At 40.7% G+C, this 24,516-nt stretch overlaps 1 protein-coding gene across 3 annotated transcripts in view; it reads right to left on the bottom strand.

The window, feature by feature from the left end:
- The window catches only part of LOC132794057 (uncharacterized), a 32,073-nt gene that overhangs the window by 2,660 nt on the left and 4,897 nt on the right, over positions 1–24,516 (bottom strand). For all 3 annotated transcript variants that reach the window (XM_060804280.1, XM_060804282.1, XM_060804281.1), the window contains exons 2-3: positions 20,102–20,678; positions 3,107–3,330 (exon numbers count right to left, since the gene is read on the bottom strand). In XM_060804280.1, coding sequence (XP_060660263.1) covers positions 3,107–3,330; positions 20,102–20,387 — 510 coding nt within the window. In that variant the 5' untranslated portion in view covers positions 20,388–20,678. The remainder of the gene's footprint in view (positions 1–3,106; positions 3,331–20,101; positions 20,679–24,516) is intronic.

Here is a 24,516-nt window from a genome sequence, read left to right as displayed (position 1 = left end):
CGGGCCCAACTTCAGGCTCCCACGTTTGCTCATCTTCCACAATTCACAATCCCCAATCCATGGCATCCCATGGGGCAAGTGCCCGCATGCAACTGTGTTACTGCCTCAAACGATATCGAGTTGTTGCTAGGTGAGTGTTTTGATTATTTTTTTATGATAAATGATAATTGATTAAAATAAATGGCAAATATCCTTGACTTTCTGTCGGTTTCTCTGACTGGTTGTCTGCTTATTTCCGTAAATTTGCTGCGCTGTGGCGCCACTGTGCAGTTGCCACCTTGCCACATAATGAGCAGGCAGCACAACGTAGATGATGATGATGTTGTGGCACGAGCACGTTCTGCTTGTGTGTGTCTGTGTGTAGTGTGGCTGCCACCCAAAAGTTGCAACAGGGTTCATCAAAGTCCACACACGCTAACCTCCTTTCTCCCTCGTTCTCTTTCTCTCGCTTTTGCTCTCCCTCGCTCTGACTGTGCGTGTCATCGTCGAGGCCTTTGCTGTGGTTGCTTTTCTTGACACAACGCTCTGCTTTTTCGCTGCCGCCGCTACCGATCCTGATGCTGCAGCATGTGGCAGAGGCAGGCAGGCAGTTAGGACTGCAGTTGGCCGGCATCTTCGACGTGCGGCGCTTTGTGGCATATTTTAATTTTGTTGCAGCCCAAAAACGCAAACTTTTCTCTGCTCACCGCTTACCCCTTTGCTTTGTGTGTGCCACACTCATAGACACACACACACACACTCCAACAGTGTGGCAATATTTTAATTTTGCATTTTTGAAGGCAGTGACAACTTCTTTTGTCGCAAAAGTATTTACATACCCAAGGACTCGGAGCTGTGCAGTCGAGCAGTTGAGGACTCTCGACCGAAAATGTTATTAGTTTTTGGGGGCTTCGCCTTTTGCTTTGCTGTGGCCGTTGTGGCATGCAAATGAGCCCAAGACTCGAATTGAGTCGCATGACAAATTCATAAATCTTGCGCCGCATTGCTCATACCGCCGCATAGTACACAGATAAACATTAGGAGCTGCATCAAGTCGCACCATCTCACTGTTGACGTGGCAACTTGGCAACTAGGCAAGGTGACAAGAAATCAAGGCGTGCAAAGCTGCTTAGGTCACTTGCAAACCGACTCCCAGACTTTCAGACTATTCTCTGACTCTCTGACTTACTAAGTCGCCTGCAAAACAACTCACTCGACAAATATTTAAGCAAAGGCTTTTCCACATCGTACTACTACTATCATTGCAACATAGCAGCAGCAGGTGAACAACAAACAGGTTGCACAGAAGAACGAAGGCATTTTCAAGTGGGGAGCCGCAAAGAGAATAGATATTTATAATCGGATTTGAACTAAGCAGATGCGCCTTCTACTTACTGCACACATATGCGAGAGAGTCTATAAGTACGAGTAGCATTCGAAAGCGAGTGCGAGTGCTTAGTGCATTTTATTTTTTATTTTTTTGTATTTCGGTCTTAATAGAGGGCGACGTACTTATAACACCTTCTGCTCTTGCAATGGCTAAAGATTATTTATCGATTTGTTGCACCAAAAAAAGCTCCATTCAACTAGTTAACCAAGATAACTTTTAAATCAACAGACATTTGATTATCATAATAATTTATGCATAACAATAATTGTTGGTAATTTCCAATCACTTTTTTTGTTAATGAACTAGAAATTAAAATAATATAGTTTATTTTAGTTTATATAAAGCTTGCCTATTTGATTTTCGTTATGACCAATTCCAAATCATAGTTAAAAGCAATAATATTTAATCGATTTATGTCATTAAAGATAAATGGAAACCATACTTTATATGCATCGAATATTTAATACCAAACTCATAGTTCTTGTCATAAATTTTATGCACTTGCCGCTAATTTGAGGCAAGAAAATGAACGGTGTGGCAACTTCACCTTTACGACCCAATCACGTTTGACGTTGGGCGAGCTTGTCCCCCAACTAACTGTCTGTCCATCTTGGAGCAGAGTTTTCATAATTGGAAGCTTAAGTTGCCATCGATTTTGTCATAAACTGTGACGCGTTAATATTTGATGCGTTGCCTGGGCCAACAGAAATTATGTAAATTATGTAGAGCAGCAGGAAATGACCGCAAAATATCCTGTAATGCTTAGGAAGTTTGTAAAGGAATTGTTAAACTTTAATAGTGTTTATTCCAGCGTATCTGCAAGTCGAACACGTTTCGGCTTAGTTAGCATATTTTGTTTGGCTTGTCCCTGGGCTATAAAAGATTTAGTTGCTGCTTATGCGCTGCATTTCTGGCCACTTGCCTTGGCTTACATTTCCAAACACACACATACACAGGCACTCATATGCTGGCACGCCCACATGCGCATAATATAATATAATGCAGTCCCTGGCTGACGGGACTGTTGCAGAGAGTGGGGGGGCGTGTCATGAAAAATGAAAATTGTTGCTGATAAAATCGTAGCGCTATCAGCAAACTCAGCCCGGCAGTTGGCATGTGGCAGCTGCCAGTTGGCGCCGCATTGCAACCGCTGTGGTGCACTCAGGCAACCAGCAAAGCGCCCCACTTTCTCTCCCTGCCTTCCCTCGCAACGAGCTAACCCAACCAGGCAAACACCCAGACCAAACGAGCCACATTCTTGCCCGTTGTCATCATTGCAAATGTTGCAACGGGCTAAAATTATGCCTACATTTTGTCTCTCTCTCTCTCCCGCTTGTGTGGTGTGAGTGTGTTTGTGTGTGTGGATGTGTTGCAAAGCGGAAACCCCCCGCAGGGATTGAACCTAAAGTGTCAGAGGCATCAGCGTGCTCTGATTGTGTATGTGGATCATGAGGCTGCGACACAAATTTCCCCGCAATGACTTTGCCTTTGACAACTTTTCCGCAATGATTGCCCTTAACTTTAGCTATAAATAATACTGTTACTGCATTGAGCATATCCCTTAAAATGAGAGCTTTCCCCTTAGTAATTGAAATTTACACGATGGATAAACAATTAAAGTACTTTAGTAATAAATTTGCACTACATTTTAACTTTCCAAAGTTAAGATACGTCAATCATGAACAACTCAATGTTATTGTCAAAGTTATCGCTATTTACAGTCAACTTTAAACTTACCTTGGGCGTTGATACTGCATGCGCTCCATCGTAGACCAGCAGATGATCATTGCAGTCTAGTTGGAGCATATCAAAGCGAAGCATGAAGCGCTGCAGAATCGTCTGTGTCTGAAAGGTGATAACACAGTCCAGATTGCGTTCGTTTTGCGACCAAAGTACAGCTCCGTCAATTTTGCGATAAAGTTGCTGCAGAAAGTGATTCTTGCACAGCGATTGCATATAATCTGAAAGCAAGCGAGAGAGAGAGAGAGAGAGAATTAGTTAACAACGATTTAACAGTTTATGTTAGACGAAAAGTTCAAGCACACACAGGTCGTATACTTAATAATATAATAATTTTGTGGCGAAATGCAGCTTCTACATTTCCATCTGCTGCCGACACAACTTCCTTTAACTTTCTTCAACTTAATGGCTCAGATTTCCACAGCGACCGACGGCAGCGACACCGCCATCGACAGAGAGAGAGCGGCGGGCTCTCGTGCGTTGCGCCGGAAAATGTGCACTTAAATTTTAATGGTAAAATGAAAAATTCATTTACGCTTCGTTTCACGTATAACCCGCACATGTTTCCCGTGCATTTTGCGCAAGTACAGTTACTCGCACTTGTGGAAAATTTTATAAATAGGTATATATATGCCTTGGGCAGGCAGCCAAAGCAATAAACGGAGCATAATGCATGAGCAGCGTAATTTATGCTATGGAAATTTTAAGTTATCGATAGTTTATGCAAACGATTAAAGCTCGTTGAAAATGATATATTATCAACTATGAATTATCGATAGCTATTGTAATCGATTAAATACCAAACACAGGCTTTGTGAATGCGTGAAAGAGAACGCATGAGTCCGCGATAGAAGCTTTTTAAGCACAATTTGAAGTCAATGAAATGGAGCTAATGAAGAGGCGCAGCTGGCTTGGGGAATGTGTATATAAATTGCATTATTTAAATGCCTGTCAATTAGTTTTAATAAGCAAAACTATAGCGCTTAAGTGCGAAATCCATTAACATGAAATGAACGCCATTACCAAGAGGGTAGCACTCCAAAGCAGACAGGGGCAGGGCAGGTGGTGTGTTGGAGTGGTGTGGAGTGGAGTGTAACGTGGCGGAGATGATGGCCATCGTTGTTGGCCATTGGCGCTGCATGCAAATGAAGTCTGAAACAGTGGCAAAGGCAGCGACAGAAATTGTCACATAAAAGCCAAAAGCGTGCCCTGCCAATGCGAATATTTGAGATTTTAATGAAAGACACGCACACACATTATGGAGTGTATGTCGGTATGAGGGTGTGTGTGTGTGTGTGTGGGGCGTGACGGCGAGGCTTACGTGCGCCTGATTTCAGGCAATTTCCTGCTTAGCAACCGCTTCCGCTTTCGCCGTTGCCGTCGCACTAATTCAATTTCGCTTCAATAAAGCGTACACGAAGGCGACACAGGCGACGCAACGCTTTCGCTCTGCGGCGAAAGAAGCGAAAAAGCAACTGCTAAAAAGATGTCGTCGCAACGGGAGAGCAACATTTATAGCTAGCGGGGAGCTTGAGGAGGTTAAGGAATTTAGTGCAAATTCGTTTTGCGCCTTAACCACACACTCACTCACTCACACACACACTCGCACAGGCTGTCACATATGCAAGCGATGTGGTGTTGCCACCCAGTCATAAGCGCTGGGTGCTGGCGTTGCCAACTTCCTAAATTGAATTCACAATTGAATTCAATTGCCGGCAACAGCGGCCTTTTGTTTTAGAGCGAGACAGCCATATCCTCCCTCAGCACAGCCCGCACCCTGCATCACAGCAACTGCCGTCCAGGTGCCCGGCACAGACAATTTTTGCGTGTTTTATATGTAATTGGCAATTTTGTTACACATTTCGCTTTGATCTTCACCGCCAGGTGAGGCAGCCAGTCAGCCAGCAGCTAAGCTGGGCGTGCCCCCGAATTGTGGGCGGCTGCACACAATTCTGCCGACAGGTTGCCATTTTGGCAAATAATTCACGATTTGTCCCCCAACCCCTTCGCCAACCACCCAAAACCAAATGAAACTTTTCCTTGCGGTTCGTTGGCTTTTCCCCTTTTGTTTTCTGTTTTCTGTAAGTGTGTTTTTTTTTGCTGTGTTCCCTTGTTTTATTTTTACCGCTTGCCCCAAGATTGATTACAGTTTCAGCTGATGATGTGCCCGGAAGTTTCTGAATAATTTAGAGCCAAATCTACATGATGCATTAAATTAAGTTTAACCGGTGTGGAGGATGTGCCACATATACATAGATAAGACACCTTAAGGCGTAAACGTGCAACTTCGGTGAGACTTGTGCTATCTTTATTAAATTTAAAGAAAATTTAGTAATTCTTTGGAATGCGTAGATACCAGAAAATAATAAAATTAGCATAATTTTTGTTTATTTTGTATAATATGATATTATATCGTTTTCATTCATAAGCAACTTTTAGCAGTGTTGTACGATCAACAAACAGAATTTCAAAAGTAATGTATCTCAGTTGTTCCTAATTATTAACGTTGCCAAACTTAAGTTAATACTGAAATATTCGAAATTTATAGTTTTCACTCTACAAAATGTTTGAATATTTACTGTTGCCATCTTCAACTTGATTTAATTGGCATTACATGAAGCTGTATTACTTGAAGCTGTATCTGTCTGCATTGGCAATCAAATGCAATGCAAGGGATAAGGGACATCATTCAGAGACAGCGATAAATAGAATTTCTGCACAATTTGACACAGAGACAGCGCTGGATTGAAGCTGCCAAAGGATACAGGATACAGGATAGAGGACATCAGCATGAGCAGCGCTCAGTATCAGCGTCAGAGTCTGACAATAGTAAAATATCAATTACGAATGGGAGTAAAGTGCTCAGGCGTACATATTTCCATGTAGACAAGGCAACAGCAGAGAAATCCTTCAATCATTTCTAGCCCAAGACTGCAGTGTTGAATTGAGAAGGGAGCTAGCTGCTGCGAGGCAACGAGATGTGGTAAACACCTCCCGACATAACATCAGGATTATGCTCGTGTTGCGCAGCTGTGGCACCACTGTGCGCTGACATTGGGGGATTCGAGAGGAGTATACAAAACACGACGGCAAACAATCCGTTGTCGAGTCCTTTGGGAAGCGACAGAGACAGAGGCTGAAGCTGAGGATGAGGATGAGCCGGGAGACACAAGGAGCTAGCTCATGTGACAACTGAAGTTCGCTCTGATAGGGGCTAAGGACAAGAGAGAGAGAGAGAGAGAAAGAGAGAGTACAGTGCCAGATACATTTTCTATAAATTAAGCCCGAAAACAATTCCATTTACAGCGGATGCCCGGGGCTGAGGGGCGTGTCTTGCGCGATATTGCAGTTATCCCAATCCCCGTCTCCGTCCTAAGCCTGCCTTCCTTGAAACTCCATTTATGCAGTCGGAGAGTAGCTTAACATTGAATGGCATTTCGGAAATATGGGATTATACCTAGCGCCTAATGTAGTATTTTTATGGGTTGCCCCCCTAAACGCAAATAGCGTAAATACACTCAACAACGAAATACCCTGTCGTTCTATAAGGAAATGTACCTAAATTAATCCCGCCTTCGCATGAACATTCTTTAGAATTTTCTAAACTTTACTTCATTCTTAATAGAATGAATGATCACAAATAGAAAGTGATAGAAAATGATGTCTATCAAATTAAGATTGTTGCTCTGTGCTTATATAGTACAATCTTAATCTTAATTAAAAAAATATTGCTAAATTAGCTATGATTTTACAGATGCAAGATTTTATAGGGTAAGAACTTTTTATGTTTTGCCTCTGTATATTTATAAACTTTCTACCAAATTATGCCTCAGTTTAACCGACAATATACTCCAAATATTCCCAAAACTACAACACATACAAAATACCCCAAGACGACTGATTTAGGCATAGGTCTAATCCCGCCTGCCCCGTTGTTTGGTCACTTGAAATGGCCTCAGTTGAGCCCACTTAATGGTCTACAAATCCAAGGCCAAATTATGGCTCAAAGTCTTGCCTTGTTCCTGTTCTCCACCCTGACTAAGATTTGTTTCGTTTTTTGTTGCTTTTGGTGTATTAAGTGCTCAGCTTGCAGAAAATGAGTTCCACGTGGGCAGAAGGAGAGGGAGGTGGGAATGTGAGAAAGTGAGGTTCTGCTGGGGTTTCGGTTAATGGCCAGATTAGTTAGTCGCAATGTCATTTGTTAGCATGAAAGCACTGCCAAAAAGGATTAAAATTAGCATAATTAATTTCAAGGACTTGCTCCTTACACCGCTTTATGTGCTTGTTATTAATCGAAAGTGCCGCGCCAAGGCCAAACTGCGTGCGAATGGCGCCACAAGATTTGAGCTGCGATACAAATGATGTGCCAAATAGATGGAATGAATCAATTATGTGTGACCTCAAAAACGGAGAAGAGTAAGGGAAATAGTTAAGATTGAAATTGTTGAAAGAAGCATAGAGAAGTTGTCAAGGGAAAATGACTATAAAATATAAGACCAATTAATCAAGACAGACTAAGATAAGCTCGAAGGTAGAAGCATAGAGTGTTGAGATTTGAAATGTTGATAGAAGCGCAGAGAAGTTGTCAGGAGGAAATAATATTAATACGTTATAAAAACGAAGATAGATTTAAATAAAAACTAAATACAGATAATATTGTTAGTTTTTCTAGCCAAGATTTCACGAGAATTAAACATGATAAAAGAAAACCACCTTGAATGACTAAGGCAGTAGACTTCAAACTTACGGCACATTCCAAGAAAAATTGTAGAAAGACGAGTATCAAAATATAAAGTTTAGAGAAGTTCTTTAACTGGCTGAAAGCAGCTTTCATTTCGTAGGAAACAATCTCTTCAGGCAGCCAAGATAAAGACAGAAAAATAGTTGAGGAGAGAAACATAACAAAAGCGGAACTAAATAAGTCATTATCTTGCTCTTAAAGATGTTAGGATACTTTGCTTTTACCTCGTCGTGGCAACGGGCGACCACTAAAACTCAAACTAAGGCCAAGCCCAAATTGTGTCATCAAAAAGCTGCGGCTGCCGCTGTGAATGCGAATGCCTGCACTCCGCACTCCTCATGCCGCTCTCTGAAGTTGGTACTCAGGATGGGGCACTTAAAAAGAGGCAACCACAGGACCGCAGAAGTAATAACCAGCTGGCAAAAAGGATACTCGAACGCAGCAAAAACCGCGACTGGTTTGGGGGCCTGTTCTGGTCTGGCTATTTGGGATCTTTAATGTTTCCGGCCAAGTGTAGCGTTGAGCTGCCGGAAGTATTTGCTGCTCTTTAATGCGTTTACTCAAACTCAAATGACAATACTGCATTCGTGCCCCGCCCCCAACCTTCAACCCGCCTCTCTCTCTTGTCGTCGATATGCCCCCATTATCGGGGAGTACTTTGGCATCTGCTTGCAGAGCACACACAACACATTGGCGTTGATTTCTCTGGCAACATCTCTGACAGCTGAATTGGCAAAAGGAATTCCAATGCACTTCTGTCAGTTCACCACCCCAACCCACTCCCTCAATGCAGCCACACCCCCTTTATTCAGCCCATTCCTTTTGCGCTGCTTCTTGTCGTTATACTGCTGCTGCTGCTGCTTCGTGCTGCACTCTCTCTGCAAACAAGCGAGAACTTTGTGCAAGTAGTTTGACTAGAGGAAAATTATGTTTACCTTGCCACAACGTTCTGACGTCTAATATCGAGCTTAGCGTCTTCCTTTCGACTTCTTTTCACGTCCTTACAAGGATACCAAGCATCGTATATACACACATACACATACATACACATACGTATGCAACTCCCCCAGCTGCTGCTTCTGCTCTGGTGTCCTGATGTCCTGACACGGGCGGACAGCTGCTGTGGGCACCTGCCCATTTCTTCTACTCCCTACAACTCAACCACCTAATACCCATGCAAGATGCGAAGCTGCTGTCGAAACTGCTGTCTATTCCCGGGTAGCTTCCATCCATCTGCCTGACACTTGCCCCAACTGGGTCAAGCCTAGATCTGCGCCACTAAAAGCTATGCCCGGATTACTTCAATCAAATACTGAATGCATTTGCCATCATCAACATGCTGATTCTCATTCTCAAGGTGTGCATGTGAGATATCACCAATCGAAACCAGAAGACTAGAATTTTAGCCTGAACACTTTCCATTTGCAAGTTTTCTCGTCTAACAGACAAAACGTTATATCGTTCAGACATACTATACAAGTTAGCATTTATTTGAAACGGATTCAACTTTAAACTTGTCAAAAGAATGTCGATAAATCTTTTACAGGTTTATTTCATTCATAATAAATTTCAAATCTCTTCTCGATATTAATTTTACCTAATGCTCTTTTAATTCTCTAAGCAGCTCTTTAGCTTGCATACTTTAATATTTAATAGTAGACAACAACTCCTGAGCTTCATCCGCTTTAATTGAAACCCTTTTCGACTGCCAATTGCTTGCAAATTTTGGCAAATAGCTGAAGTATATGTTGTTAAGTCTAGGCTGAACTTGTGCTCGTCTTGGGAAGCTTAAGCGCTTAAACATTTGGTCTGGATTTTGCAAAATCTTTGTTGTTGATGGAATGTGGAGAGAGTGGGGATGGTGGGGGACTGGGAAATGGGAGATCAGCTTGACCGCCGACATTGAAATGCAAATGCAATGTAAATATTTTAAACTAATTTTCAGTGATTATGCAAAACCGCAAATAAATCTGCAGCAATGGCATAAAATTCATAGCCAAAGCCAGAAAACCTCTGAGCCGGACTACAAGAGGATAGTTCTAGGACAGGACCACGACCAGGAGCAGGACAACAACAACGGCAACAATGGCAACTAACGGAACCACAACAGAACCTAAAGGCAACCAAGCTGCCAGTTACCAGTTGCCCAGCTACCAGCTGAGTGCGTGACCCCAAAAGGCAAGGCAATATGTATAGGAAGGGGAGCGGAGGAGGTTCAAATTGAGGTTTGTGCACTTTCAAGCATGGCAAAACTTTAGCTATAGCTAGTGTACAGAGCGAGGGGAAGAAAGGACGGGGGAGGGAAGTTGTTTGGCTATTTCGCTGCAACAAAATAATTTCGCTGGCTCGTTTGTCAAACTAATGGCAGGAATTTGAGCAATTTAAGTAACAAAGGTTAAACAATGAATTTCCTGTTCGCCAATATTGAATTTAGCTGACCCCAAGCTAAGCTCCACACCCTGTCCCTAGCTCCCTCTTACCCCAAATGTTTCTCGTTCACACGCTCTGCTCTTTTATGCTGTGTGAAGATGTCATCCAAAGTGCCCCCTCCAAATGCCTCATCCAATCATACACACAGTTGACTAAACCCGACCAAATGTTGCCAGCTACTGCGTCTTGTCCTGATCCAGCCATCCAACCGAACCAACCATCGTGGCAGCCAGCTGCTGCTGCTGGGACTCACACGCTCCATTAGCGCGTCCAAAATGCCGCCTCGAGTGCTTCAGTGGCTCGGACTTTTGCTTTAATGAAATATGTGTGTGTATATGTATATATTGTGCGACTATGTACATATACTCAATTCTAATCTGAAGTAAATGCTTGCGCGTTAGGCCATGGCATTTTGGCCATACTCCGCTGAAGCTGCCCGCGATACGTCTTTAGTCCCTTGCCTTCCCTACCAATCCCCTCCACGGAGTCAGCGCTGCGTAACACATTGTCAATTTAATTGAGCCTTGGGGGCAATGTTGTGGGCACTGTCGCAGTTTAAGCATTAATCCCAGCACACAAGTGGATCGTGTTTAATAGAGATGACAGCGTGACAAGCTATTGACAGCTAGTGTAAGAGTGAAATTAAGATACTACAATGCCATAGATATTTTAACAACTCTATTTATATTTCAGGCAAATATTGTCGTCATTATAAGTCAGACAATACCTGGCTGAGGTACGTGTGATTGACAGCTAAGCTTAAAATAGTGTGACCCAGCTTCAATCAAGAGCAATTAAAATGTCGAGGTTACTGGATAATATTAACTGATTGACAGCTTATGCTATCGACATTCCCAATATGTAGACAAAAACACAAACTACAAAATGTTAATTACTAAGGTATTATAATTTAGAAGACCAACCAAATATTTACTAAAATTTGTTTACATCCAGTAATGTTTTTATTTCTATCTCCAGCTTAAGCATGCAATGCCACCCGCATACAATATACCCGTGTCTTTCAAGTCTTATCTCATTTCACTTCAACAATGCTTTCATATCGCATCATCTCAATTAACTTGACATCGTGATTAGTCGTGCTATCGTGTCCCCATCTCTAGCTCCTCGCTGAGCAGAGGTGTCAACCGCAGCATCAACTAAACTTGGAAGCACGTTTTAAGCTCTCTAAGTGGCGCTGCCAACTTGTTTAATAATTCATAAAGTGCAACAAATATACTACAAACTTCCTTTTCTCTGTTGAGTGCTGCAAAAGTTTATTAGAAAGCAGGCAAGAACAAGTAAATACGAGAATTTCGCACTGAGTGTTGGCCTCTTAAACGCATCATTAAACTTTTGTCAGCTGGCAGAGTAACGGGTAATTGCAAAAATGTGGCAACCTCAAGCCGACCAACGGCAGTCGCAGTCGAGTGGGTAGCAAACTAATGAATGGACTCTGACAGCATAGAAAAAGGACTCTCCTAATGGTCGTCAAGTAAAGTCCTTTCCCCCTTGTCTATTCAGCACTGGGTCTTTCATTTGATTCCATTGCAATAATCAAGCAAATTGTCGCCTGTCAAAATGTTCAAGTTGCAAAAGTGTGAAAAGTTTTTAGCAAAGTGTCAGGACATCGGTCCCATCAGGACTTTTACCATGATCAATTGGATGTCGGAAGTCAGGCAAATTAAATTAAATGAATGGGTATCAAATAAGTAATGAGATCTATTCATAAACACGCCCTTCACATACCCCTTTTCATTTTTGATGGTCTGTCACAGTGCGCACTCGATTGTCGCAATTTTTCACACGTTGTTCTCGGACTGGCTTTAATGCCCGTCAGCTCGTTGCTTTGCTTTCATTTCATTTCGTTTCATTTCATTTCTCTTCGTTATCCAATCTCTGGATTGCTCTTTGCTCGCCCACCACGCCACCTAATGCCCGGGAGTGCCATTACAAATGTCACTTGGGCAATTAGCGCCTGCTTCTCGTGCTTTTATTCCCTTTCTTTTTCCACTCTCTGATTTTTTTTTTTTGTCTTTGCATACTGTGATTCCCAGCTGGTCGGCGGTTTCTCTGACTATCTGTCTATCCAACTTTTTAGCACTTTTAAACACTCAGAGGAAAAGTTTTCGGACAGCTGCCGCTAACTGTTGACAAGCCTCTTCAAATGATGTGCCAAATTTTTGAATAACTTGCGACTGAAGGCGACGCTTCGCTGTTCTTGAGTTCTTTCTCAACTAACTGTTTGGTTATTTCATTGTTTTTCAATTGTTAGAGCGCACCCAGTGAAGTAGGTGTAAAATTTACTCAACTTTCCCATTATTATTTGCAAAGATGGCCTCCTCCTATTGTTAAGTTGGCTGCGCTTTGTTGGCGAGCAAGGTGGCAACGCTGTGCGACGCATAATGTAAGAGAAAGAAAACTTAACAAGGTGAGATATGCAAAAGCTGCTTTGTCATTTTCTTCCTAATTCACTATTCACTGCTCAAAGCGATTATGCTTTTCAATAACAGATTTATCGATTTACTTGCTTCGATTTATGCATTTGAAATTTCCATTTTCATTCTCTATTTCGCTTTTGTTCCAAGATCCCATTGGTTGTTATTCAATTAGTGCGTATAATTTCCAGCTCAAGGAACACTTCGAGCAAAAAAGAAGAAAACACAAAAACAAAAAAAAAATCATAATAACGAAAAAGCTAAAAATTAAAAGTGTCCTGCGAGGCTTATCAAGTTTTATCCGACTGCCTTTTGAACTTCTCTTTGTTTTTCCTTTTGCAAATTGTTAATTAAACTTGCCGCCTTTAGCTGCTTTCCATCTTGTGCCTGTTCCTCCGGCTCCCAATGTCGTGGCCCGCCTCCTTACTATGTTTGGCATAAAAGCTCTTAAATATTTAGCAAATAATTTATCTTTATTCATTTAATAAAGAATTTGTTTTGCGTGCGGCGGCAAAAGAAACGAAAAGGCAACAGACAAGAAAGACGAAAAACTAAAACCGAAGGAAAACAAAGCAAAAATTGTTGTTCTATAGTTTTTTTTTTTTTTTTTGTTAGCAAGTTTTTGCTTTTCTGCTAGTTTATTACGCTATTGTTGTCTGTCTAGTAGTAGTTGTTGTTGTTGCAGTTGCTGTTGTCTTTTTTTATTATTGTTGTTTAATTCTTCTAGGCTCTTGTAGTAATATTTTGTAAGCGACGGGGCAGCGGTGGCAAGGGGCGGGAATATATAGTATAATATTTGCTGCTTTGTTTTGCGTGCGCGCGAATTTCTCTTTTATGTCGACGGCTTCTTTTTCGCAAGTGGAACACAGCAGCAGCAACAGCACTGTAGAGTGGCCGACAGAAAGAGATAGCGATGCAGAGTGGGAGCAGGAAGGGCATACAGCAGATACACAGTAGCAGCACTCTATACAGGATATACACGGAGATAGCCAGGATACACCCACAGCTCAGCTCAACACAGCCGCCAGAACACAAAGCCCATCAGAGCCAACACGAAAAAGGTTTGGGATTCGCTTCGTTTTCTTTCTATTCTTTTCCGTGTTTTTTTTTCGTTTCGTTTCGTTTTCTTGTTTTTTTTTTATTTTATTTTATACATTTTTTTGTTGTTATATGGAATAGAATAGAATAGAATTTTCTGTGCATTTGATTACAAAAGGGACACACGCGCCTAAGTGAGAAGCATAATGAAAATGCTCTGCACATTTTCATGTGCTTTTCTACTCAATTTTCCGAGATACGCAACTAGCAATCTCTACGCGTAATTGTCTCTAAATGTCGTGCACATTGTTTGCGTAGTCCACCCATTAAATAATGGTGTTATACGATATTTAATTACAGTTCTCATAGTCTGCAAAACGAGTAAATTTAATTACCATTAAACTGTTATACTAATTTCTAGTTTATGAATAAAATTGAATTTTAATTATTTAAGTGATTCTTATCAAGCGCAGAACTTTGAAACATTTGTTTACCAATCATTTGGAATAAATTAATCTAACTGTTTGTGCCTCTGCTATTGCAAAAGGCTTTAATAAACTGAATAAATTTTCAAATAAGGACAATAATTAATTATAATTACTGAAAACAATGTGAACAATTAGTGTGGCAAGCGAAATGGTGAATTGAATTCGCAACCCAATTACGTTTACGATTTATTATTATCATCACAAATTACTCAATTTTGCAGGCAATTAAAATTGAATTCAAATGCGTCAAATTCAAAGCAAAGTGTGAGGCATAAATAAATTTGAAAACACGACACAAAAGAGAGAGAGAGAGAGAGAGAGAGAGAGAGAGAGAGAGAACATGCCATCACATATCAAATATCGATTTCGAATAATAACAGTTTACTGTTTCTCGTTTGACCGGAAATATTGATAAATAACCCGAATCCCCCCTCCACGCTCCACGCTCCACCCACCATCCATTGCCACGCAGCTACCACACAATGCGCTGCCCCAGCAATCGCCCTCTGCCACATTCATGGACAATTTGGCCAATTTATTGTTTGGCTTTCGCTCGACGATGGGAAAGGGTGGCAAATGCGAGCGGGGAGAGAGAGAGCGGGGGAAATGAAGGATTTGCCAATGGCAATAGCCCAAAACTTCGCAACGCATCAATCCTCCATTTGGCATTGGCTTCCAACGGAAGAGGAAGTTGGGGGGAGTGAAAACGAAGGAAGAAATAGAAATCCCCTCCTCGCGGGTTTGGTAGAAATGTTTAGCTATAAATGACATTTGTTATGCCTTGCTTGATTTCATTCGCGCTTCGATTTCACAGCTATGAATTTATCATACTCCCAAACACATACGCGAGAGCAGTATCAACATTTATCTATTCATTCAACTGTGAATCGAGTTAACGACTCTGAACTCGGCCCATTTTCCTGCGATTTGAATGGATGCATTTCATAGTCACTTGACTTCGTAGGCATATCAGGTAAGAGGAATCGATGTAGAAAATGATATATTATATTAAACTTAATTATTTATGAATAGAAAACATCTAATTCATATTTTCTCTTAATTCGAATAGAATTTAAGCAAAATTTCATTCGTTTCTTTAATCTTTCAGCATGCCAAAAGCCTTGCTTTAATCCCGCCGATTGCCTTAATATCGTTCTATCGCTTTTTATCGATAAATCACGAAATGGGCAACAAAAGCGTTTTGGAGCTTATACAAAATTTGTGTGGTATGTCGCAAATTTCAAATCCTTTTTATTTCGTATGCGGATGGATTGTTATAAAATTAAAATTTATTGCTTCCGCAAAGCTGTCATAATGTTAACCTCCTCCTCCCAGCTCCCTGCTCCCTCTGCCATCTGGCCTCTCCAGACTCCACACTCTGGCCTCATCTGGCTCCCCTCTTTGCCATCCTCCCAGCTGCAGGCTTTAGTACGTGTGGGGTCCATGGCAGCTGCCTTTTGCCTCCGCTTTTGGTTTTCCCGCAGTGGCAACTGGTACTGGCTCCTCTTTCTCTTCGGTTCCCCGCTCCCACATTCAACATCCACAACCCCAAAGCAGACCCAAATCCATCCATTCATATTTATGCCAAACAAAAAGCAAAAGTTTTATGCCATTTCTTGGTCGTCGACAGTTGTTTTTCTCACAATTTTATTGGCAGTCGGCCATCAGCGGCTCGGCTCTTGGATTCTGCCCAAAAGGAAATCTTTCCCCTTTCCCTTGCCCCTTTCATCCTCCTACTCCTTCACATTCTCCCCCTTTTGGTTCGTTCAGACTGTCACCCAAGCAACGTGACCCATTTTATAAAACTGTGTAATGCTCGTATTATTGCACAAATTCGCACAAAGCGACACAATTGTTTACAGCATCGCTGGGGAGGAGAGAAAGGATGAACAGCAGAGAAAGGAGAGAGATACAGGCAAGCTTATTTCGTTAAGCAACTGATTGCATCTTCAATATTCAACAATGCGGAAGCAAGAGAAATGGAACTATACAAATAAATTCGCACATTTAAATTATCCATCAACTCGTAACACGAAGAGAGAATTGAACGCGAGTTCTTCTAAAACCTACAATGTAAAATATACTTCAAAGAGAAATAACATTTTAAAAGAGAACGTTGAAAGTGTCCATTAATTTGATATGCAAAAACATTTACGAATGGCAGGCGAAAAGAAGAGCGAGAAAGCTACACGTAGCAAAAAGTTAATTATAATACGATGATGTGGTAAACATTCAACAAATTGAATAAGTCCTAAATCGTAGCACACCGTCAGTGGAGTCAGGAGAGGAAGCGAAAGAGGAGAGAAAGGAAGGAGTTTTGGGACGCAAAACTCAAGCACCGGGCCCAACTTGTGCTTCAGATAATTTGAAGTGAACACACAAAGTAATTATGAAAACCACTTGCAAATACGAAAGACAGACAGACAGACAAGCAGACAACTCTCACACACACTCACAGTGTGTACATATTTACTCATGTAAGTGAATGTTTGGCGCTGGAACCAACAAGTTTGGCTCGAGTCAAGTCAAGTCGAGGCGAGGCGAATCGAGTCGAGTCGAGTCGAGTCGCAGCTCGTGCGAGTCATTACAAGTTACGCTAATCAAGTTGAACGTGCGCAGCGCATCAGCAGTAGCAAAGGAGGAGGAGAAGAGGAGGAGGAGGAGGAGAATACACCAGGGCCGGATGTCAGGCAGACCACGAGAGGAGCAAAGGAGGAGCGAGCGCGGCGTTGAGTGTTTTAGACAGGAAATGACAATTCAAATTAAAGACAACGGTCCAAAAAATGCACGAATGTGGCAACTAACGATTATGGAAGCAGGCAAAGGACTGCGGAGGAGGGAGGGATAAATGAAGTGCAAATTGGAAGGGATGGGGCTGCGTAGGGCAGCAGAGGTTCTGTGCCTATGTAACGTGCGCATTGCCACTTAACATGAAATTAATTATGAAACTTTTGTGCAAAATTTTGTTGAACGAGTTGCGAGTGAAGCTGAAGCCGAAGTCGAGGCTGCGGCTGAGGCTGAAGCTGAAACCTTCAATGCTGTCGACGTCGCGGCTTAAGCCTTTGGCCGCGCCCCTTTGGGGCAAGCAAACGGAGCAACAAAAAAAAAAAAAAAACATGTAAGGCTGAGAAAAAGTTTGCGACGCGTCTGTTGATGGGCCTGGGGAAAATTAAGTACACGCCACGTGGGCCGCAAAAGTCTGTTGAGGACAGTCAACAAGGGAAAGTACGCATGTGTATTTGTGTGTGTGTTTGTATGTGTGTGACCGCAGCAAACGGCCGCAGCAGCAAAACTTGTTGTTGTGTCGCCTCCGGAAATGAGCAAGTAAAAAGCCAACAGCAGCAGAAACAACAGCAACAAGAAGTGAGCCAAGAGCCAGGCAGCAGAGCAAATCCGAGACGTCACCCAAGCTGCGCTTAGGCTGTGCGAGAAGGAGAAAGAGAACGAGAAGGAGAAGGCAAAGGGATGCTGCAATTAGAGGCGCACGCTGCCAGTAACAGAAACAGAGCTGCAAACAGCAATCCGCAGTTGGAAGCCGGAAACGGGCCCAAAAAAGTATGCAGCAACTTTTTTGCAACTCAAACTTTTTCTGCCGCAGTCGACGTCGCCGTCGCAGTCTCAGTCACGGTTGACGTCATCGTTGCTATCGCGCTATTTGCCAGCTTGTAAGTTGTTTTACTTCAAAATTTTTTAATTATGATTTAATGTTAAAATACGGAAATAATTTGTGGCAAACAACTTGCGTCGTGACGTCGCAACGCTTCAGCGAATTTCATTTCATTTGCCAGCAAATGCAGCAGCCTCACGCAGCTCCCCCTTCTTCCCCTTTACCCCTGACACATATCATTCCCCATCTATCAGCCACGTACTCGCATGTGTATCTGCGTAGCACAGCCCCGAAGGTGTAGCAAATTATTGAGGCTTATGTAAACAGCTCATTATGCAAGTCTCAACTAACTACGAGAGGAGGGACTTGATGTAATAAACCAAAATTTGTTTACTTTAATTAGAATTTAAAAATTACAAAAATGAATAAATATATGTTTGCTATTACAACTTGCTTTATATATATTGCTTATTATTGTAACTCATTAAAACTAAACAAAAATGTGAAAATTTATTTCAACTTTCATAACTTAGAAACTGATCAAAATCTATATTTACTTTATTTGATTTTGTAATACCAGTAGAATAAATAAAGCACAGCTAAACTTGATTTATACCTTTCATATTATTATTACTTATCAAAACTAAACTCTTCAAAGAAGCAGCAAAATGTGGAAATTAATCTGAACAGCATTAATTAAAGTAAATACAGAAATGAAGCCAGAGACTTGATTGCCAGGGCTGAGGTAGGTTTATTGTTGTTTCCAGAGCTTATTATGATCTCCATTTCGCTTTGTTATTGCTGCTTTGATTAAAATGTTTTGGCCAAAGTCAATGCCAAGACAAATGTATCGCACACACACACCCCACACTTACACACAGTGAGAGAGTGAGAGAGAGAGAGAGGGAGGGAGGGAGATAAGCTGTTTAGTATGCAAGTTGCCTTCTCATCGTAAAATTGTATTTATATGTTGTTTATTCTTCGCATAAACAATATGTAAGACAATGTGAACAAATTACCACAGAAAAGCCAACACACGCACACACATAAAGAGGGCGAGAGAGAGAGCGAGAGGGGAAGGCATACATATCATGTGTGTATTTTATAGTTGCAGCATTTTGTTTTTGTTCGCTTTTTAACAACATTTTCATGCACTTTTATTACATCTGCTCGTTGCTCGATGATGAACATTTTATTGTCGTGCCAAAAGAAAAGCAAAGAAAAATCACACACATGTTGAAACTCACACACACACGAATGCACACTCATGTATATAAAATGAAAGGAAAAGGGAAATTGTGTGCAAATATTTTGTTACATGGACCACAAAACAGAAGCTGTAGCTGAAGGCGAAGCTGAAACCGAGGCTAAAGTAGGAAGCTGAACGCAGCACATAAAAAACAGCACAGAATGTGACAAAATGTAACACATTTCAGATGGAAATTAGAATTCCAGCAGTCATCACAATTTTTCTTACTGCATTTCGATGCTCAGCTTTAGCAAAACTTTTAAGCTCTAAATATTATTTGTAGAGAAAGACAATACTTTCCTTTTCTTTTGGTATTTTATTATGGTAAAGTGCAATTTTTATAAGCAGTGATCAAGCTTTTAAGCTTTTTATGTTCTTTCTTTCCTTAGTTTAAATAATAATTCAAAAATCTACTAGTTTCATTCTATTATATTCTTGATACACATTCTTTATACAAAATGCCATAACATTTTATCTTTTATTTATTTAATTATCTAACGTCACCATAGTAATGATTTATATACCACACTTTCCAATTTATCGCTTCAACAATTGAAATAAGTATATTAAACTCTTCTTTTTATTAACATACTCGCTGATAACTTAATTGAATTTAATTGCTCAACTTTATTATTGTTTCAGTTGCCTATGTGATTCTTCTTTGGTTAAATCAACCGCTTCAATTTTTTTTAATTAATCAATTAACTTGCAATACAATTTGCAAATTAATCAAATTATTTAAAATGTCAAAAGCGCATTAAAGGCCACGCTTGAAATGACAGCAAAACTTTTCGTTTTAGTTAAGCTTCGACAAGCGAAAAAAAAGGGACAAATTGTTTTCAGAAACTCAAGTGGACAGCGAACAAGGAGAGGGATAAAAAGTTGAACAAAAACTTTGATTTTAAGCCAACATAAATACCATACATATATGTTTATCAATAGTTATATAGATGGATACCCAGACAGACAGACAGATAGATAGATAGATTGTTGGGAATACTCACAGTGTTTGCTTTTCTCGGCGGCCACTTGACGCTGCGGCGTTTGGGCCACAATGACAAAGAGCACGAGGAGCATTAGAAGCCATCTGGGAATGCCCGTAGTTGGACTGGTTGGGTTGTGCTTCTGGAACTGGAACTGGGATTGGATTTGAGAGGGTGAATGGGAGTGGAAGGGGGAGCGGGTCGGGATACGTGCACATCGTTCGTGTGGGGTTAAGCTAAGGTCAACAGCAGCGTCGCCATCGTCCACTGGTGGCCCCGGGCCACATGATGTTGGCATCAGCAGCATTTTGTTGTTCGCTCAATTTTCGCGATTTTCACAATTTTCACTGTGGATGCTGCTTCTGCTGCAGCTGTTTGTTTTTGTGTTTATTGTTGCTTGCGTTATTGTTGTTCTTGCAAACGATTTTCATTTTGTTTGTTTCGTATTTCTGCGGGCAAATGTCATTCTTTTGCAATTAAAAGCATTCATTTATGACTTTGCTCGTGGTGGCCCACACGGCGTATGCACAATGTTTTTAACGTTTTTCCGGTTTCCGTATTAATTGTCTCTCAGTTGTTGCTGCATTTGTCATCAAGCCTGCAAAACACAATGAAAGAACGTTCAGCAATTAGAAATGGAGCAGGCGATAGAGGAAAACAATATACTAAAAGCAAATCGATATCGTCACATATTTGCCTTGGAAAGTCAAAAAATATTTTGCAATACGAACAGAGATGGAAATATTTTGCTTTAAAAAATTCAAATCACATAGTTGCTATACAAAAATTAATTAAGGATACATCAAAATCCTGTCATACTTTCTTTTGTCTCTTAAATATTTGACCGAGATTTAGAAAATAATCTAATGGACACCCCACCCCTCGACTTCTTTATCTAACATGTGATGCTTGTGATTTCATCTCTTGCTGCTGCATTATGATGCCATTGATGCATATCACATATCAAGCATAAATTCGCATTTCTGTTTCTATTGCAAAGCACTGACAAATGAAGCGATTGCAAACTCGCTTCCTCTTCCGCCATCTCTGTCGCTCTTTCGCCATCTCTCTCTAGCGCTCTATACGATTCATAAGTATCACATAAATGCAGAAATCGATGCATAAATTTAGTCAGAGGAGGGATTGGGGATATATTGACTATTGCGCCAGTGCAAGCCAAGGGGGCGTATGCGCATTTAAGAGTGCATTGCAAACGTGATATTACGTATACGCAGCGTGGCACAGTTTATCATTGAAATACTGTTATGCACATGTGTGTGCGGGTTTGAAATAATAATGAGACTCAACTGCATGAGTGGGTAATAAGAAACTGGCGTTGATTTTAAAGAGTCGCTCCCGCCGCAGCTGCAACCGCTCTGCCCTCGAATAATTCCTTGGTTAAAAGGTTTGTGGGAAGGGTGGAGGGGTGGATAGGCGATGTGGGGAAGGGAGAGGACATACAGTGGCCAACTGCAGGCCGAGCGCCACGGGACAACGGCTGCGCCTTTGTGCCATCAAAAGTTTATCACATTAGAAATCAACGGCAGGCGCCGAGTAGACGACGCAAGCTCGCTTAGCTTTCTCCCTCCCACTCCCTCTCTCTTTCTCTCTCTGTCACTCCCTCTACACTGATTCTATTCTTGTGCCACATAAAAGGCAAAATAATAATGAGAAGCCAGAAGCAGCAGCAGCAGCATAAGAACCAGCAACAAAATCGGGAACAGAGGCAGAAGCAAAGCACAACACAGCTCAGAAAAAAGAAATGAAGAGAAAAAGAAAAATTTATCACACATATTTTGTTGTGCTTTATTTGCTTGCAGCCCCCCTCCCTCCGCACTCTCCCTTCCCACTCTCTTTCTTTCTGACTCTCTGGACCATTCAGGACTCGCTCGGACTTTGTATGTGTCACATACACGCGCGCGGCACTGTTTGTTATCCTTCGAGCGTTCCAATTTCGCCTTTAATTAAATTTGATTATAGTTTTCCTCATTTTCCCCGCTATACCGCGCTTCGACTTTTCCGCCAAGTTGACTCCCAACAACATTTTGGCCTCGGGCCTTATTTCTGATGCCAATTTTATTTGCTTTTCATTCTCGTTTTGAGATTTTAAATTGGAGCACTGCTTTCAGTTCAAGGCAAGATTTCTTCTGTTATTCTACATCTACAGCGAAGTAGAAAAAAAGAAATGCATTTTTCTTTAGCTTCAGCATTGTTGACTTAAGAAATTGCTAAGAATTAGCTTATGAAATTGCTGGATTTTCTTGGCTGGATATAAAAAGTAATTAAGACATATTTCTGCTGTCATCTATGTCATTTTATGACAGCTAATTTCGTGTTTTAAAGCTTGCCAGAAACTGAGTTAAATTATAAGATACAATCATTTGCAATAAATGATTCAAGTTATTTAAATAGCACCTTCTTTTCAACTATCACGATAGTATATACGATAGTATTGGTTGCCTATAAAAACCACATAGGCATTACATAATTTATAAAGTCAATTAAAGAACTTACTATAGTAAATAAAAATTGCAGTAACTACCTCAAATATGCAAAAATAATCGTTGCTAATAAATGATGCATCAAATTTGCACTGTCACGATAGTTTAAACGATAGTATGGAAAATGAAACTAATCGCTTTTTAAAAAAAACATAAACACAGACAATTATAGACACAGCTACGAAGCTAACAGAGTCAATTAAAGAACTAATTATGGTGAATTATTGATGTGCTAATTAGTAGGTATATAGCTTCGTTTAGTTGTATAATCGTATATCGCACTTAATATGTGATGTATGTATGTATGTGTTGTATATACGAATATTGAGTAGCGATTGTAAAGTTTTGTTGTGCTGTTGCTATAGTTGGTTTAGTTGTTGTTGCTGCTGTTGCCATGGCAACTCTGGTTGCTTGAACCCAAAGTGATTTACTGGCAGTGCTGGTAATGCAAGACGACTCAAAATCCTTATTATCCTTGATTATCGCTCAGCATTTGCTGCTCCTTAACATTAATGAGGATAGATTGCCCGGCAAGTGGTTCAACAACAAAGTGAGAGATTAATGAAGTAGATGTTGAATATTAAATAACAGTAACAGAGCAACATCGAAATACAGTACACAACAAAAAATAAAACTGAGCAAACAGCAGTACAGTTAACAAAGCTGGACAAAAAGCTTTAAAAAAGTGTATACAATGTAACTAACTAACTAGCAGAAAGTGCGACTACGACTACAATGAAATGGGTTAGTGGCGACCAAAAGTGGGATGTTCTGGGAGATGGTTGCCCCTAAAAGAGCGTAAAATGTAATTGTTGTTGCTGTTGCTGTTACTGTTGTCGTTGTCGTTGTTAGTTGTTGGGGTGAACGCAGGAGGTCGAGGGAAGCCGCATAAATTACAAACACCGGCAGCATATCAACAAAAATGAAAATGAAAAAAACAAAAGCCCAAAAGCAACAAACGCGTCTAAAGCCGCTTTAGACAGGCGAAACAAACAAACAACGAAACTAACAACAACAACAACAACTACGACTAAGTGTGTGTGCGTAAAATGTGGCGATACAATGGAGGAAAGCAAAAAAAAAAAAAAGGGAAAATAACTGTGTACGAGTCGACTGGCATACAATTAATGGCCCTGTGGGGTTTCATCGGGCAATCGCTTTGGAGTTTCATTCCTGACGCTTACTTTGGGCCCCCTACATACTGCCAGATGATGCGATATACGATAGATAGATGGGTAGATACGCCTCTATATGCCGAATCGGGGGGTCTGTGTTATTGTTTAAATTTAGCTGCCATTACCCAGAAAGTATTATTTATGACTCGGCTTGACAAAGAAGCCAACGATACTTCGATATGCATAAAGGCAAAAAACTAATTGAAATTTGGAACAAACTAAAAGGCAAATCAATATTGAACCTTTGTTGCTCAACCCTTTTGAAAGGGTTGTTACAATGCCTTATATAATGTGTATATTGATGTGATCAATCTAACTACATATCACATAAAGAATGAAAGTATTGATGCAATGCAGTGAGTTGAGATCAAATCAGAAAGAACTCTGTAGTGAGCTTTAGCTAATAGGAGAGTATGCTATTATATATGAAACTAATTTTTGTATTACTAAGTTTCATTTATAAATTAATTCAATGATGTGCTTTATGTTTAATACCTAGCACAGTAATCATTCCAATTTAATAGACAAACTGTTTGATAAATGCTGCCAAGTTATCATATTACACTACACTTATTACCAGCATTGAAGATTGATTAGTTTTAAAATGCATTCGGTGCAGAAAACTCATTAATTATCAACTTAAACTAAAACATATTATCTCAGTGGCAGCTTTACCCCCATTTATCAGAAAAGTATATTTATTCTATAGAGCAGAGCGAGTAAATATTCACAAATTTCCATTAACAACAGTACATTAAAT

Source organism: Drosophila nasuta, chromosome 3 (genome assembly GCF_023558535.2).
Source record: "Drosophila nasuta strain 15112-1781.00 chromosome 3, ASM2355853v1, whole genome shotgun sequence".
Lineage (NCBI taxonomy): Eukaryota > Metazoa > Arthropoda > Insecta > Diptera > Drosophilidae > Drosophila > Drosophila nasuta.
The sequence above is the reverse complement of the archived record's forward strand: the minus strand, read 5'-3'. Positions and strand labels throughout refer to the sequence as shown.